This window comes from Muscardinus avellanarius (genome assembly GCF_963383645.1).
Source record: "Muscardinus avellanarius genome assembly, chromosome: 2".
Taxonomy (NCBI): Eukaryota; Metazoa; Chordata; class Mammalia; order Rodentia; family Gliridae; genus Muscardinus; species Muscardinus avellanarius.
In genome coordinates, this window is record NC_137787.1 from 35,252,795 (window position 1) to 35,266,675 (window position 13,881).

Genomic DNA, 13,881 nt, shown 5'->3' on the forward strand with positions numbered 1-13,881 from the left:
CTTTACTTGGAAACAGGGTCTCACTAAGTTGCTGAGAGCCTCACTAAGTAGCTGAGGCTGGCTTCGAACCTGTGTGATCCTCCTGTCTCAGCCTCCCAAGCACTGAGAAGCATGCACCACCACGCCTGGCTCCCAGCCCTATTTTTTAATTTTTTTTTTTTTTTTTTTAATGGTGGTACTGGAGATGGAACTCAGGGGCCGTCTATCTCCAGGCTACACTCCCAGACCTATTTCATATTTTATTTGGAAACAGGGTCTCTTAAGCCAGCGAGGCTGGCTTTGAACCTGCGCGATCCTCCTGTCTCTGCCTCCCAAGCGCAGGGATTACAAGTGTGCGCCACCACGCCTGGCTAAATTCTGCATTTTGAAACAGCGTCTCAATAAGTTATGGAGGGCCTCACTAAGCAGCTATGACTGGCAGAGAACCTGTGATCCTCCAATCTCAGCCTCCCAAATACTGAGATTACAAGCATGTGCCACCATGCGTGGCTTGTATTATTTTTTTTAATGACAATAAAACGTAGCACTAGTCCTATAAAATAAAAAGTAAAGTTGATCCAAAATTATTATAGAATCTATTTCAGTCTTTTTATTCTATTATGTTTACCTAGTGACTATGTTGGAAGGTAATAGATAAAGAATTGATTACATATATGATTCCTCTGTTGAAGGTTCCAAGTAAATCATCACTAAGAAACACTAACAATTTATAAAGCTTAATCTTACAACTAAGTAGACATAAGAACAACTATAAACTCAAACTTAGGTACATGATTGCTATAATAGCTGTGATTTTTATTCAACAAAAATTTACTCTACATATACTATATGTATGAAAGATCCAAAGATGATTAAGAGAAGTTTGCTATCTTTAATATATTTATTTCATTTCATTTTTTGGTACCAGAGATTGAACCCAGAGTCATTCTACCTTTGAACTATATCCTCAGCCTTATTATTATCATTATTATTATTGTCATTATTATTATTGTCATTATTGTTGTTATTATTATTATTAGTGTGTGTGTGTGTGTGTGTGTGTGTGTGTGTGTGTGTGTGTGTAGTATTAGGGATGGAACCCAGGGGCATTCTACCTACAAGCTACACCCCTAGTCCTATTTTTTTATTCTTTTTTCTGAAATAAAGTCTTACTAAATTGTGGAAGGTCTCACTAAGTAGCTGAAGATGTCCACAAACTGTGATCCTCTCTCAGTCTTCCAAATACTGGGATTACAAGCATGTGCCACCACATCCAGCTTATTTTTATTTCTGAAACAGGGTCTCCCAAGGCTGATGAGAGTATCACTACTTGGTAAGGCTGTGATCCTCACCTCAAATCTGTGATCCTCCTGTATCAGCCTCTCAAATACTCGGATAGCAGGTGTGCACCACCACACACAGCTTTTTAATATATTTATAATTTAGTGATGCAAATAGATAAATTGCTAACTAAGGCACAAATATCAGCCCTCCCTCAGATCCACTCACCTGGCTTCGTAAGTGGATCTTAACTGCAGTATTTTGTCATTTCAAAATAAGAATAATTAACATATATATATATACACACATTTATTTATTTATTTATTTATTTATTTATTTATTTATTTATTTATTTTTGTCACTGGGAATGGAACCCTGGGGCATTTTACCTCTAAGCTTAAGTTCCTGTCCTATTTTATTCTATATTTTGAAACAGAGTCTCACTAAGTTGCTGAGGTTGTCTGCAAAGCTGCACTCCTTCTGTCTCAGCCTCCCAAGAACTGGGATTATACATGTCAGCCACCACAACTGGTTCTAAATATATTTAAGTGACACTGCAAATTTCCCCAAATTATAAATGATGATTTTGAAATAAGGTTTTAAATCATTAAAATCCCTAAATGTAATGGTAAATATTTATTTCCTGGCATTTCAATTATAGACATCTTAAGTTTTTCATATCCCACATAAAAACCAGGCTTGGTGGCACAAGCTTGTAATCCGAGTACTTGTAGCCTCAGGTACTTAGTGAGGCCCTTCACAATTCAGTGAGACCCTGTTTCAAAAATAAAATGACTGCTGGGCATGTTGGCGCACACTTGTAATCCCCGCACTTGGGAGGCGGAGACAGGAGGATTGCACAGGTTCAAAGCCAGCCTCGCTGGCTTAAGAGACCCTGTTTCCAAAAATAAAAAAGTTCTCACTGAGTTTCAAGGGCCTCACTAAGTAGTTGAGGCTGTTTGTGAACTGCAATCCTCCTGTCTCAGACTCCGGAATGCTGGGATTACAAGTGTGCACCACCACGCCCGGCTTGCTATTGCATTCTTTATGACTTTGCCCTTCCCCGCCTTCCCTTCTCTTCCCTAATCCCTCTCAGTCATTCCTCTGTAGTCTCTGCTTATCTATCTGCTCTTATCCTTATTTCCAAATACTTCTCTAGCTTCCACAAAGAAGAGAAAATATACATCTACTCATTTTTTTGGGACTATACTGAGTATTATACTACTCAGTATAATATTCTCAAATTCCATCCATTTCCCTGCAAAAGGTGTGATTTTGTTCTTCTTTATGGCTGAGTAAAATTCCATCGTGTGTATATACCAAAAAAATAAATAAAAAATAAAAAATAAAAATGTATAAAATAGGTCTGAGAGTATAGCCCGGAGGTAAAAGGGCTTCCAGGAACCCCAGTACCACCAAAATAAATAAATAAATAAAATTAAATTTGAAAAAATAAAAAAATAAAATAACTAAAAAATAGGGCTGGGATGTAGCTTGGAGGTAGAATTTCCCTGGGTTCCATACCCAGTACCTCAAAATAAATAAATAAATAAATAAATAAATAAATAAATAAATAGCTGGGCGTGGTGGCACACACTTGTAATCCCTGCGCTTGGGAGACTAAGACAGGAGGATTGTGCAGGTTCATAGCTAGCCTCAGCTACTTAGTGAGGCTTTCAGCAACTTAGTGAGACCCTGTTTCCAAATAAAATATAAAATAGGTCTGGGAGTATAGCCTGGAGGTAGAAGGCCCGTGGGTTCCAGCCCCAGTACCACCAAATAAATAAATAAATAGATAAATAATAAATAAAAAAAAAGAATAGAAAACCAGGCCGGGGGTGTAGCTCAGAGGTGGAATGTCCCTAGGTTTAATCCCTAGTACCACCAAAAAAACAAACAAAAAACCAAACACATACAACTTACCTTTAAGAGTTGACAAGGTGTTTGTCCAAAATTATTAATCATCCCTTCTAAGGCTTTTCTTTCCTTCTCATCAGTTAAGGCATCCAGATCCACAGCTCCTAAAACCAGAAGTAATCAATTCACTATAGAGTGAAAACAAATCAGTGTGGCATGTTACTGACTACTATGTTAGAAAATGATTATTAAATTTTCAAAACAAATTTCTACTCTTTGAGCCAGGAATGGTGGTGCACGCTTGTATTCCCAGCATTTGGGAGGTTGAGACAGGATGATCGTGGTTGGTAGACCACCTCAGTTACTTAATGAGACCCTGTTTCAAAATAAAGAATAAAAAATAAGGCTGGCGGCCGGGCGTGGTGGTGCATGCTTGTAATGCCAGCATTTGGGAGGCAGAGACGGGAGGATTGCGGTTCACTGACAGCCTCAGCTACTTAGCGAGGCCCTTTGCAACTCAGTGCGACCATTTCAAAAAATAAAAATACTAAAATAGGACCGGAAGCCGGGCCTGGTGGCGCACGCTTGTAATCCCAGCATTTGGGAGGCTGAAACCGGAGGATCGCGGTTCGCAGACAGCCTCAGCTACTTAGTGAGGCCCTCCGCAACTAGTGAGACCTGGTTTCAAAATAAAGAATAAAAATAGGGCAGGGAGTGTGGCTTGGAGGTAAAATGCCCCTGGGTTCCATCCCCAGGCCCACACACACACACAAAATAGTACTGGGGGTGTAGCTTAGAGGTACAATGCCCCTGGGTTCCATCCCCAGTACAACAACAACAAAAACAAAAATAACAAGGGAGGAGGGGGCTGGGGATGTAGCTCAGTAGTAGAGTAACTAACACGAGCGAGACCCTGGGTTTGATACCAAATATCACATACACATAACAAATTCAGTACATCATATTAAATATATAAAACTTATGTGGGGCACGGTGGCGCATGCTTGTAATCCCTGTGCTTGGGAGGCAGAGACAGGGGGATTGCACAGGTTTGAAGAAAGCCACCCTGGCGTAAGAGACCCTGTTTCCAAATAAAATATAAAATAGGTTTGGGAGTGTAGCCTGGAGGTAGAAGGCCCCTGGGTTCCATCCCCAGTTCTACCAAAACAGAACAAAAATATATAAAACTTATATTTTATTTATTATTATTATTATTATTGTTATTGTTATTATTAATTTATTTTGCTGTACTGGAGATGAAACCCAGGGGTATTTGACCTCCAAGCCACACTCCCTGCCATATTTTTATTTTTTATTTTGAAACAAGGTCTCACTAAGTTGTGGAGGGCCTCACTAAGTAGCTGAGGCTGTCTGTAAACCGCGATCCTCTGGTCTCAGCCTCCTCAATGCTGGGATTACAGGCATGTGCCACCACGCTGGTCATCTATTTTTATTTATTTATTTTATTTTTTGAAACAGGGTCTCACTGAGTTGCAAAGGGCCTCACTAAGTAGCTGAGGCTGTCCACAAACTGTGATCCTCTGGTCTCTGCCTCCCGAATGCTGAGATTACAACCATGTACCACCATGCCTGGCCTACAATTTATATTTTAATCTAATAACTTAACATTTTTCAAGTGAGTAAACTTTTTTTTGAGGCTAAGCATTTGGGAGGCTAAGACAGGACGATCACAGGTTGAAGACAGCCTCAGCTACTTAGTGAGGCCCTTTGCAACTCAATGAGACCCTGTTTCAAAATAAAGAATAAAAAATAGGGCTGGGGGTGTAGCTCGGAGGTAGAATGCCCTGGGGTTCAATCCCCAGTAACACACACACACACACACACACACACACACACACACACACACACACACACACACAAAATAAAAACAAGACTCTTATAAACATCAGTAACTGGCATTTATAATTAAGTTTATATATATACATATATATTTAACTATTACAAAAGGGTATAGTAGTTTCTTAATCTATCAACAAGAAAGCTGTTAGGTTAATATAGTCTTTCCTATATCAAATACGCTCGAAATACCACGTGCAATCGCACATTAAACAATAATTACGGTCCGGGCCCCTGGCTCCCAATCTGGGCGGGTGGGCAGGCGCTGGCGGGGCACCCCTAGGCGACCCCTTCCCCACCTGGAAGGACCCTGTGGTCCGGACCCCTGGCCCCGACCCTGGGCATGTGGGCAGGAACTGGCGGGGCACCCTTTGGCGACCCCCTCCCCACCCGGAAGGGCCTTGTGGTCTGAGCCCCTGGCCCTGACCCTGGGCGGGTGGGCAGGCGCTGGCGGGGCACCCCTAGGCGACCCCCTCCCCATCCAGAAGGGCCCTGTGGTCCGGGCATCTGTCTGCGACCCTGAGCGGATGGGCAGGTGTTGGTGGGGCACCCCTAGGCGAACCCCTTTCCACCCAGAAGGACCCTGTAAAAATGGAAAAGAAAAAAAAAAAAGGAAAATATCGGAGAGGGGTCAAGGAGGTGGCGGATGCCAGGATACTGGAGATGCAGACAAAACTTATCCAAATGAACTGGAATTATTGGAAAAATTCCCCGCTAAGGAGGACTGCTTCTTCTCTACATTGTTAAGAATCTTGGTCATCAAATATAAGGAGAGAGACTTTAGCGGAGACCAAGGAGAAAGGCGGTGCTGAAAGCGGTCTCCGTGTTGGTGGTGGAGACTTGTATTCAGGAGAAGCAGAAATCAGAGCCTACCAACCTTATTTTTTTTATTTTTTATTTTGGAGAAATTACACCAAAGGTTGAATGCTACCGTCACGCATGCTTAGGAACACTGGACAACATTCAGAGTAGAAAAAGAGCTTGGGAAAGATTTGAAATGGTGGAGGCAGTGGCAATGGCAGTGGCCAGTACTCAGGGGAGCCAGAGATCTGATGCATTACACCTGGAACCTTTGAAGTAATGACCCCAGAGGCAGAATGCTACCACCACGCACCCTCGAGAAGGTGGGACAAATAGTTGGGCGAAGAGGGTGCTCAGATTAGAGCCTGCTGAGGGGTGAGGCGGGCGACGGACACAGCAAAGCTGGGATCGGAGCCTGCCGCGAGGCAAGGCTGGTGCTGGGGTCTCGGAGGCCGGGATCAGAGCCTGCAGAGGGGTTAGGCCAGTGCCGGGGCCATCGGCCGGCATCGGAGCCTGCCGTGAGGAAGGCCGGTGCTGGGGCCTCCGAGGCTGGGATCGGAGCCAGCTGAGGGGTTAGGCCGGTGTCGGGACCAGTGAGGCCAGAACCGGGGCCTCCCATGAGGCAAGGCCGCTGCTTGAGCCAGTGAGGTCTGGATCAGTCCACCGGGTAGCCAGGCCACAACTGGGGCCGTCAAGAGTGGGATCGGTATTTGCAATGCGGCATGCACAGAGAAATATCTCAGAAAATAAAAATCAGATGCTTCCACTAATCTGCAAAAATTAGGAGGAAAGGGGCAACAGGAAGAGGTCGAGCTATAGAAAGGGCCCTATAGTGAAGCAATTAAGGTGACTAATCAGAGAGTATGGAATAGGGGAGGATGGAGCCTCTTTAAAAAGCAGTAGGTACATAAATATATGTATCAAAGTTAATCACCAAACAAGCATGGGATCGAGGGAGGGGGAGGGAATGGGATGGGGACTGGATGAGGGCTAATTGGATGATGTGTGCTTGTATATCCTCTCAAGTCTTGTATTCCAATGTGACGTATGATTACAATGCACCAATAAAAATAAATTTAAAAAACAATAATTACTATCAAAACAGTGTAAGATAAAAAGTAATAGGTTTATACCTTCATATGTACAGTAATAGAAAACATTGAGTGCCTCCACTGCAGCTGGACCTCTCTGTTTATAGCCAAAAATCAGATCTATCCATTCATGAAGATGAGCAGAAACATATTCAGACTCCTAAAAACAGAATAAACTCAATCATTAATATAGAGATATCTTTCATTTACAATGTAAATTCAAGTTCTTTGAAAGTAAGAAAAAGCCAGAGTGGTGGTAAATGTCAGTAATCTCAGTACTTTGGAGGCTTAGAAAGAGAATCACATGTTCTCTGCCAGCCTCAGCAACTTAGTAAAACTATGTTTCAAAATAAAAAATAAATAGGGCTGGGGGTTTAGTTCAGAGGTAGAATCTACCTGGGTGGAATTCTGGTACTACAGAGAAAAAAAAGAAAAGAAAAGAAAAGAAAAGAAAGAGAGAAAGAAGGGACGGAGGGAGGGAGGGAGGAAGGAAGGAAGGAAAAAGATAAGAGCAGAGCTAGGCTCAGTGGCACATGCCTATAACTCCATAACTCCATTATTGGACCAAGGCTGACAGGAGGACAGAAAGCTCAAGGCCTGCATGTAGTAACATATGAGACTCTCTCTCTTTCTCTCTTTCTCTCTCTCTCTTTTCTCTTTCTCTCTCTCCCAGTACTAGGGATGGAATTCAGAGGGCATTTTTCTACCTCCAAGCTACACCCTCAGCCTGATTTTTTATTCTGTATTTTGAAACAGGGTCTCACTGAGTTGGAAAGGGCTTCACTAAGTAGCTGAGGTTTTGTGTGAACCAAGATCCTCCTGTCTCAGCCTCCCAAATGCTGGGATTAAAAGTGTGCGCCACCACACTCAGCGGCTTATGAGAACCTCTCTTAAAATTAAAAATAAAAGAGGTTGGGAGTGTATCTCAGTGATAGAATACCCCTGGGCTCAATCTCAGTATAACAACAAACAAAAAAATAAATCTGGGAATGTAATCCAGTGGTAGAGTACCCTTCTACCACTTGAACTAGATTCAATCTCAGTACCACGTCCCAAGAAAAACCAGTAGAAGATAAACCGGGTGTGGTGGTGCACGCTTGTAATCCCAGCATTCGGGAGGCTGAGACTGGAGGATCGCGGTTCACAGTCAGCCTCAGCTACTTAGTGAGGCTCTCTGGACCTTAGTGAGACCCTGTTTCAAAATAAAAAATAAAAAATAGGGCAGGGGGTGTAGCTCGGAAGTCAAATGCCTCTGGGTTCCATCTCCAGACCCCAAAAAAAAAAAAAAGTAGAAGAAAATGAAACATTTTCACACATAAATCTTTCCAACTATATATAAAATTCTCTCAAAGTCTTGATAAGCATTTACATATATTAACTATTAATATCTATTATAATCATATTTATTAATCTTGACATATATATTTCTTAATTATCAGGTAAAGAAAATTAACACAAATATGCCAATAATAGCCCAAATACTTGTAAGAGTCAATGAGAGCTGTGGAGTGCATTATTATGGCATAGTTTTCATTGATATAGCCATCTTTGTGTGTGTGGTTTTGGGGATGGAACCCAAGGGCATTCTACTTCTGAGCCCTACTTTATTTTTTATTTTGGAACATGGTCTCACTAGGTTGTAGAGGGCCTCACTGAGTTGTTGAGGCTAGCCATGAACCTGTGATTCTTCTGTCTCAGCCTCCCAAGTACTGGGATTACAAGGGTATACCACCATGCTGTATCCACCCACCAAGAGGTAAACTGGGTGGCAGACAGAGACTTCATAAAGCTTGAGAGTGATGCTTAAAAGACAGAGAGGAAGCTGTTAGTGGAGACTAGAAAAGGGCACTTACATTTTTGTTACATGAAAGAGAGAAACAGTACCTAAAGAATTAATGGATCTGAGTGTGGATGTTTTTTAGACAGAATGCATTAAAGGGTCAAATGGTTTTTAAGAAAGCGTGGTAGCGCACACTTGTAATCCTAGTATTTGGGAGGCTGAAACAGGAAGATCACGGTTCGTGGACAGTCTCAGCTTCTTAGTGAGGCCCTTTGCAACTCAGTGAAACCCTGTTTCAAAATACAGAATAAAAAATAGGACTGGGGGTATAGCTCAGAGGTTGAATGTCCCTGGGTTCCATCCCCAGACCTGCAAAACAAAATAAACAAACAAAACAAAAAAACCTAAGTGCTCTTTTCTAGTCTCTAGTAACAGCTTCCTCTCTGTCTTTCAAGGCATCACTCTCAAGCTTCAAGATGTCTCTGCCTGCCACTCAGTTCACCTCTTGGTGAGTGGATACAGTAGTGGGAAATGATCTGTAGCCATCTTTTCTACCTCAATGTGGTCTCATTGTTTCCTTGAATTGAATTTCTAATTTTTTAAATTAAAAATGGCTTCTTCTGGATGCCTATAATAAAGTAAATGAGGATTAAGATAGGTTAAAGAAAATGTTACATTTACTGCTCATCAACCTACTTGGCAAAAGTACAACCAAGTGATTATGCCTTACTCAAAACCTAGAAAAGGACTCACCCTTAGATCAGCTTCTCCCAAAGTGAAAGGGTCCTTCCCAAGTTCTTAGCACTCCTGCAGCTGTTAAACTACAGGAACACAGTTTCTGGATTCATATGTCTAGAATTAAACCTATTCCTCTTGAGACTTTACAGAATCAAGGCTCTAAAGTTAGGAATAAGCCTCTAGATGCTGAAAATGACCCTTGAACACTATTCCTGTGAGCTTTTGGAAGTTTTAAAAGTATTATTTGAAAGAACCAAGAAGACTAAATCAGGGTGTTATTTTTGTGATTTTTACTTTTATCTACATTATGTCTATCAAGATTTAAAAAATATCAACTTATTTGTCTCCTAGTTTTTATTCCAGAGTAAAGCAAACTTTTTGCTGGACTGGGCACAACATAAGTATATTGATGAAGTGCCTGTTGGGTTTGTGGGCTAGTACCCATTTCTAGTTCATGTAGATTACCTTGGTGGATGTCCCCTTCAAGAAAAGTTATTGGTTAACATCTTGATGGGATAAAATTCTCATTTTCTTGGCCAGTATACTTTGCATAGGGTTGTTCTTCTGTGGTTTGAATTACTGTTCTTGAGGGTTAATATCTTGCATGTTTATGCTTTTCCCAGAATATCAAAGGTAATGATTCGGCAACTAATAAAAAGACCTGACCTTCCCAGTATCCTTTAGATCAGCCAAGAAGAGGCTTTCATGTCTGTGGATAGTCAGGGTCAATGTTTCCTTTGTAGCTGAGAAGAAACTACAGAAAATTAAGAAACTAAAGAAAACAGACTTTCATCCTTCTTCAACTCTTATGATTAAGGCACAAAAAATCTCATATAGCCAGGTGTGGTGGTGCATGCTTGTAATCCCCGCATTTGGGAGGCTGAGACAGGAGGATTGTGGTTCATGGCCAGCCTCAGTTCCTCAGTGAGACTCTGTTTCAAAATAAAAGAATAAAAAATAGGGCTGGGGGTGTAGCTCGAAGGTAGAAGGCCCCTGGGTTCCTTCCTCAGTACCTCAAAAAAAAAAAAAAAAAAAGAAAGAAAGATTTGTATCCTAAAAATAATTTTTGTACTCCCTAAAAAAAATATATATATAATACATCACAAATTAACCTAAAAAAATAATCAGAAATGCTTTATATCTCATCTTTTGAAAAATCTGTATCTTCTTAATCTAATAACTAAACAAAAATCTTACCAGAGCTTTCCTATGTTTGCAGATGAAATCTTCAGCTGATTTAGCCCATTTGGGGAGAATGACATCATCTACTAGTTCTTTGGAAACTTGTAGACGACCCAAGTTAAATTCTGAAACATGAAAAAGATAAAAGATCAAATCATTTTAGATTAAGTTAGATTTTTTATTTTTTATTTTGAAACAGAGTCTCACTGAGTTGCAAATGGCCTCACTAAGTAGCTGAGGCTGTCCACAAACCAGGATCCTCCTATCTCAGCCTCCCAAATGCTGGGATGACAAGTGTGCACCACCACGCCCAGAGAGACTAATTTATCTTAATTAGTTTCTTACAGCACTTCCCTGGTAGATAGACTAGTATCTTGGCATTAATTAAACCCTATCACTGAGTAATCCACAGAATGAATCTTAAATAAGCTATATGACATTACAAAAATGTCTTTAAAGATATTTCTCAGGTTTTTCATTAATTTTTTAATCCTCTAATTCTTACTATTTTGATTTTCCAAAAACTCAGGAAAGTAGAAAAATTCAGGAATAAGTTCTTTCACATCATTTGGGTTATCCATGAGAGTTTGCCAGGTAGCAGGTATAGAATGGAACTGTCGATCTGCGCAGTCAAACCTGCATGTGGAAGGTGAAAAACAACAGTAAATATTGTATGGGAGCAACAACAAATCATGAGACAAAGATCTTTAAACTCCATTCAGGTTTCCAAATTATTAGAGATGCTTTTTTCTTCATCTTCTTTTGTAATGTCTAAAAACACAATCTCAGCCAGACTTGGTTGTTGTACACCTACAATCCCAGTACTTGGGAGGCTGAGACAGGAGCAACACAGATTCAAGGGCAGCCTCAGACAAACAGTGAGAGTCTCATCAACCTAGTGAGACCCTGTTTCAAGCTTAAAAAAATATATATGTGTGTGTGTGTGTGTGTGTGTGTGTGTGTGTGTGTGTGTGTGTGTATGTATGGCGGGGTTTATCTTAGAAATAGGATGCCCCTGGGTTCAATCCCCAATACTACAAAATAAATAAATAAAAATACAGACATACATGCATACACAATCCCTATGAAAATAATCTTTCAATTTTATTGTCAGAAGCCATAACTTTATTTACCACTATCATCTCAGTTAAAATAGTTGAAAACAAAAGGACACAGGAGAAAGATTTCAACTAAATTAAATATAATCTTAAGAGAGAGATTTTTAAATGGCATAAATTTTGCTGAGTAAATTTTATTACAAAAAGTGAATAAAGGGGATAGAGGTAAAAAGTAAATATTATTTGGACATATGAAAATCAGAGTTTAACTATAGCTCTAAGCATTATAGTATTTACATACGTGATTAACAGAATTAAAGGGATGCTGCTGATTTAATCTTTCCTACATGACTATGCAAACTCTTTTCAAAACCAGAGGGTAACTCAGGGAAATAGCTGTGGGTTAAGGCTCTTATATTTCACTTGCATACAATACTAGCTTAACTTTACTGACTTTCCAACAAATTTTAGGTCGGAGCCTACGGTAGTTAGAATAAACTCAAGTGGCAATGCTGCAATTGTATCATGCTTTCCTTAACCACAAAAAACATAATCTTCTTCCGTTTTATTTCCTTTGATACTGTGTTCCCTTGAGTCCAAAAAAGTAAAGCCATAACATAAGGTAAAGAGTGACACAAGTTACTAATTTAGATATGTTCTTATGCCTACTCATCTTGGTCTGATGAAAAGGTGGTTTTACCAAAACTTTGAACTTTAATTACAAACAGAAATTAGGCCACTGAAAAAGTCTAACAGTGGCCTATTCACATACAAGAAGAGGCACAGAATTGAGGTAAAACTAACATATCCTATAATTAATTCATTTGAAATGGACAATTAAATGGCTTATAGTATATTCCTAGTTGTTCAAACATTTCCTCAATTTTAAAATATTCTCATACTTCTAAGAAGAAACACTTGTACCTACTAGCAGCCCCTCTCCATTCACCTTACCCAACCCCTGGCAAATACTAATCTACTTTCTGTCTCCATAGATTTTCAATTTTGCATCTAGTTCATGGAAATTAGGAAACACACAGTCCTTTTTATCCAGCATATGTCATTCAGCATGTTTTCAAGGCTTATCCAGTTGTAGCTTGTATCAATATTTCATTTCTTTTATTCATTAATTCCCAAATAAGAGTCCATTGCATGGATTTTTAGATTTATTTATTAATTTAAAAATAAGTGGACACTTGGTTTGTTTCTATATTTTAGTTATTATAAACAATGCTGGTTATGGTTACTACCAGCTGGTTATTATTATTGACATTACCATGCTGATTATTGTTAATACTTTTTATTAACATTATATTTATTTTATATATCATTAACATTATAAAATGCTATAATTATAAACAGTATAATACTATACATATGCATAAGTTTTTGTGTGATCATATGTCTTCAATTACCTTGGGTATGAATCTCAGAGTAGAACTACTAAGTCATATATATGGTAATTCTATGTTTAACCTTCTGAGGAACTGCTAGACTGTTTCCCATAGGAACTGTATTATTTTACATTCTTACCAGCAGCATGTAAGTATTATAATTTCTCTACATGCTCATGAACAATAGCTTTTATGTGATCCAGGTGTGGTGGCACACAGTTTTAATTCCAGCATTTGGGAGGCTGAGACAGTAGAATATGGGTTCATGGCCAGCCTCAGCTACTTAGTGAGGCCCTCTGCAACTCAGTGAGACCCTATTTCAAAATAAAGAATAAAAATAGGGCTGAGGTTGTAGCTCAGAGGCAGAATGTCCCTAGGTTTCATCACTAATACCTCCATCTTTGTTATTACCTGTTTGTTACCTGTATCTTTGTTATTATAGTCATACGAGAGGATGTGAAATGCCTCTCATTGAAGTTTTTTTTTTGTATTTCCCTGATAACTAATGATGTTAGAATTTTTACATGTGCTTATTAGACATCTGTATCTTTTCTTTAGAGAAATGTCTATTCCAATCCTTAGTCCATTTTATTTTATTTTATTTTGCGGTACTAAGGGTAGAACCCAGGGGAATTCTACCTCCGAACTACACCCCAAGCCCTATTTTTTATTCTTTATTTTGAAACAGGGTCTCACTGAGTTGCAAAGGGCCTCACTAAGTAGTTGAGGTTGTCTGAGAACCGTAATCCTTCGGTCTCAGTCTCCCAAATGCTGGGATTACAAGTTTGCGCCACCATGTCCAACTTCTTCGTCCATTTTAAATTGAGTTGTCTCTTTATTATTTGTGAGGATCTATACTTTTT

General features: G+C 39.7%; 1 protein-coding gene across 2 annotated transcripts in view; it reads right to left on the reverse strand.

The window, feature by feature from the left end:
* The window catches only part of NBEAL1 (neurobeachin like 1), a gene marked incomplete at both ends in the record, with an annotated part of 229,171 nt that overhangs the window by 37,811 nt on the left and 177,479 nt on the right, over window positions 1-13,881 (reverse strand). For both annotated transcript variants that reach the window (XM_080689757.1, XM_080689756.1), the window contains 4 exons: window positions 3,184-3,281; window positions 6,909-7,026; window positions 10,582-10,691; window positions 11,072-11,202. In XM_080689757.1, the coding sequence (XP_080545883.1) occupies window positions 3,184-3,281; window positions 6,909-7,026; window positions 10,582-10,691; window positions 11,072-11,202 (457 nt within the window). The remainder of the gene's footprint in view (window positions 1-3,183; window positions 3,282-6,908; window positions 7,027-10,581; window positions 10,692-11,071; window positions 11,203-13,881) is intronic.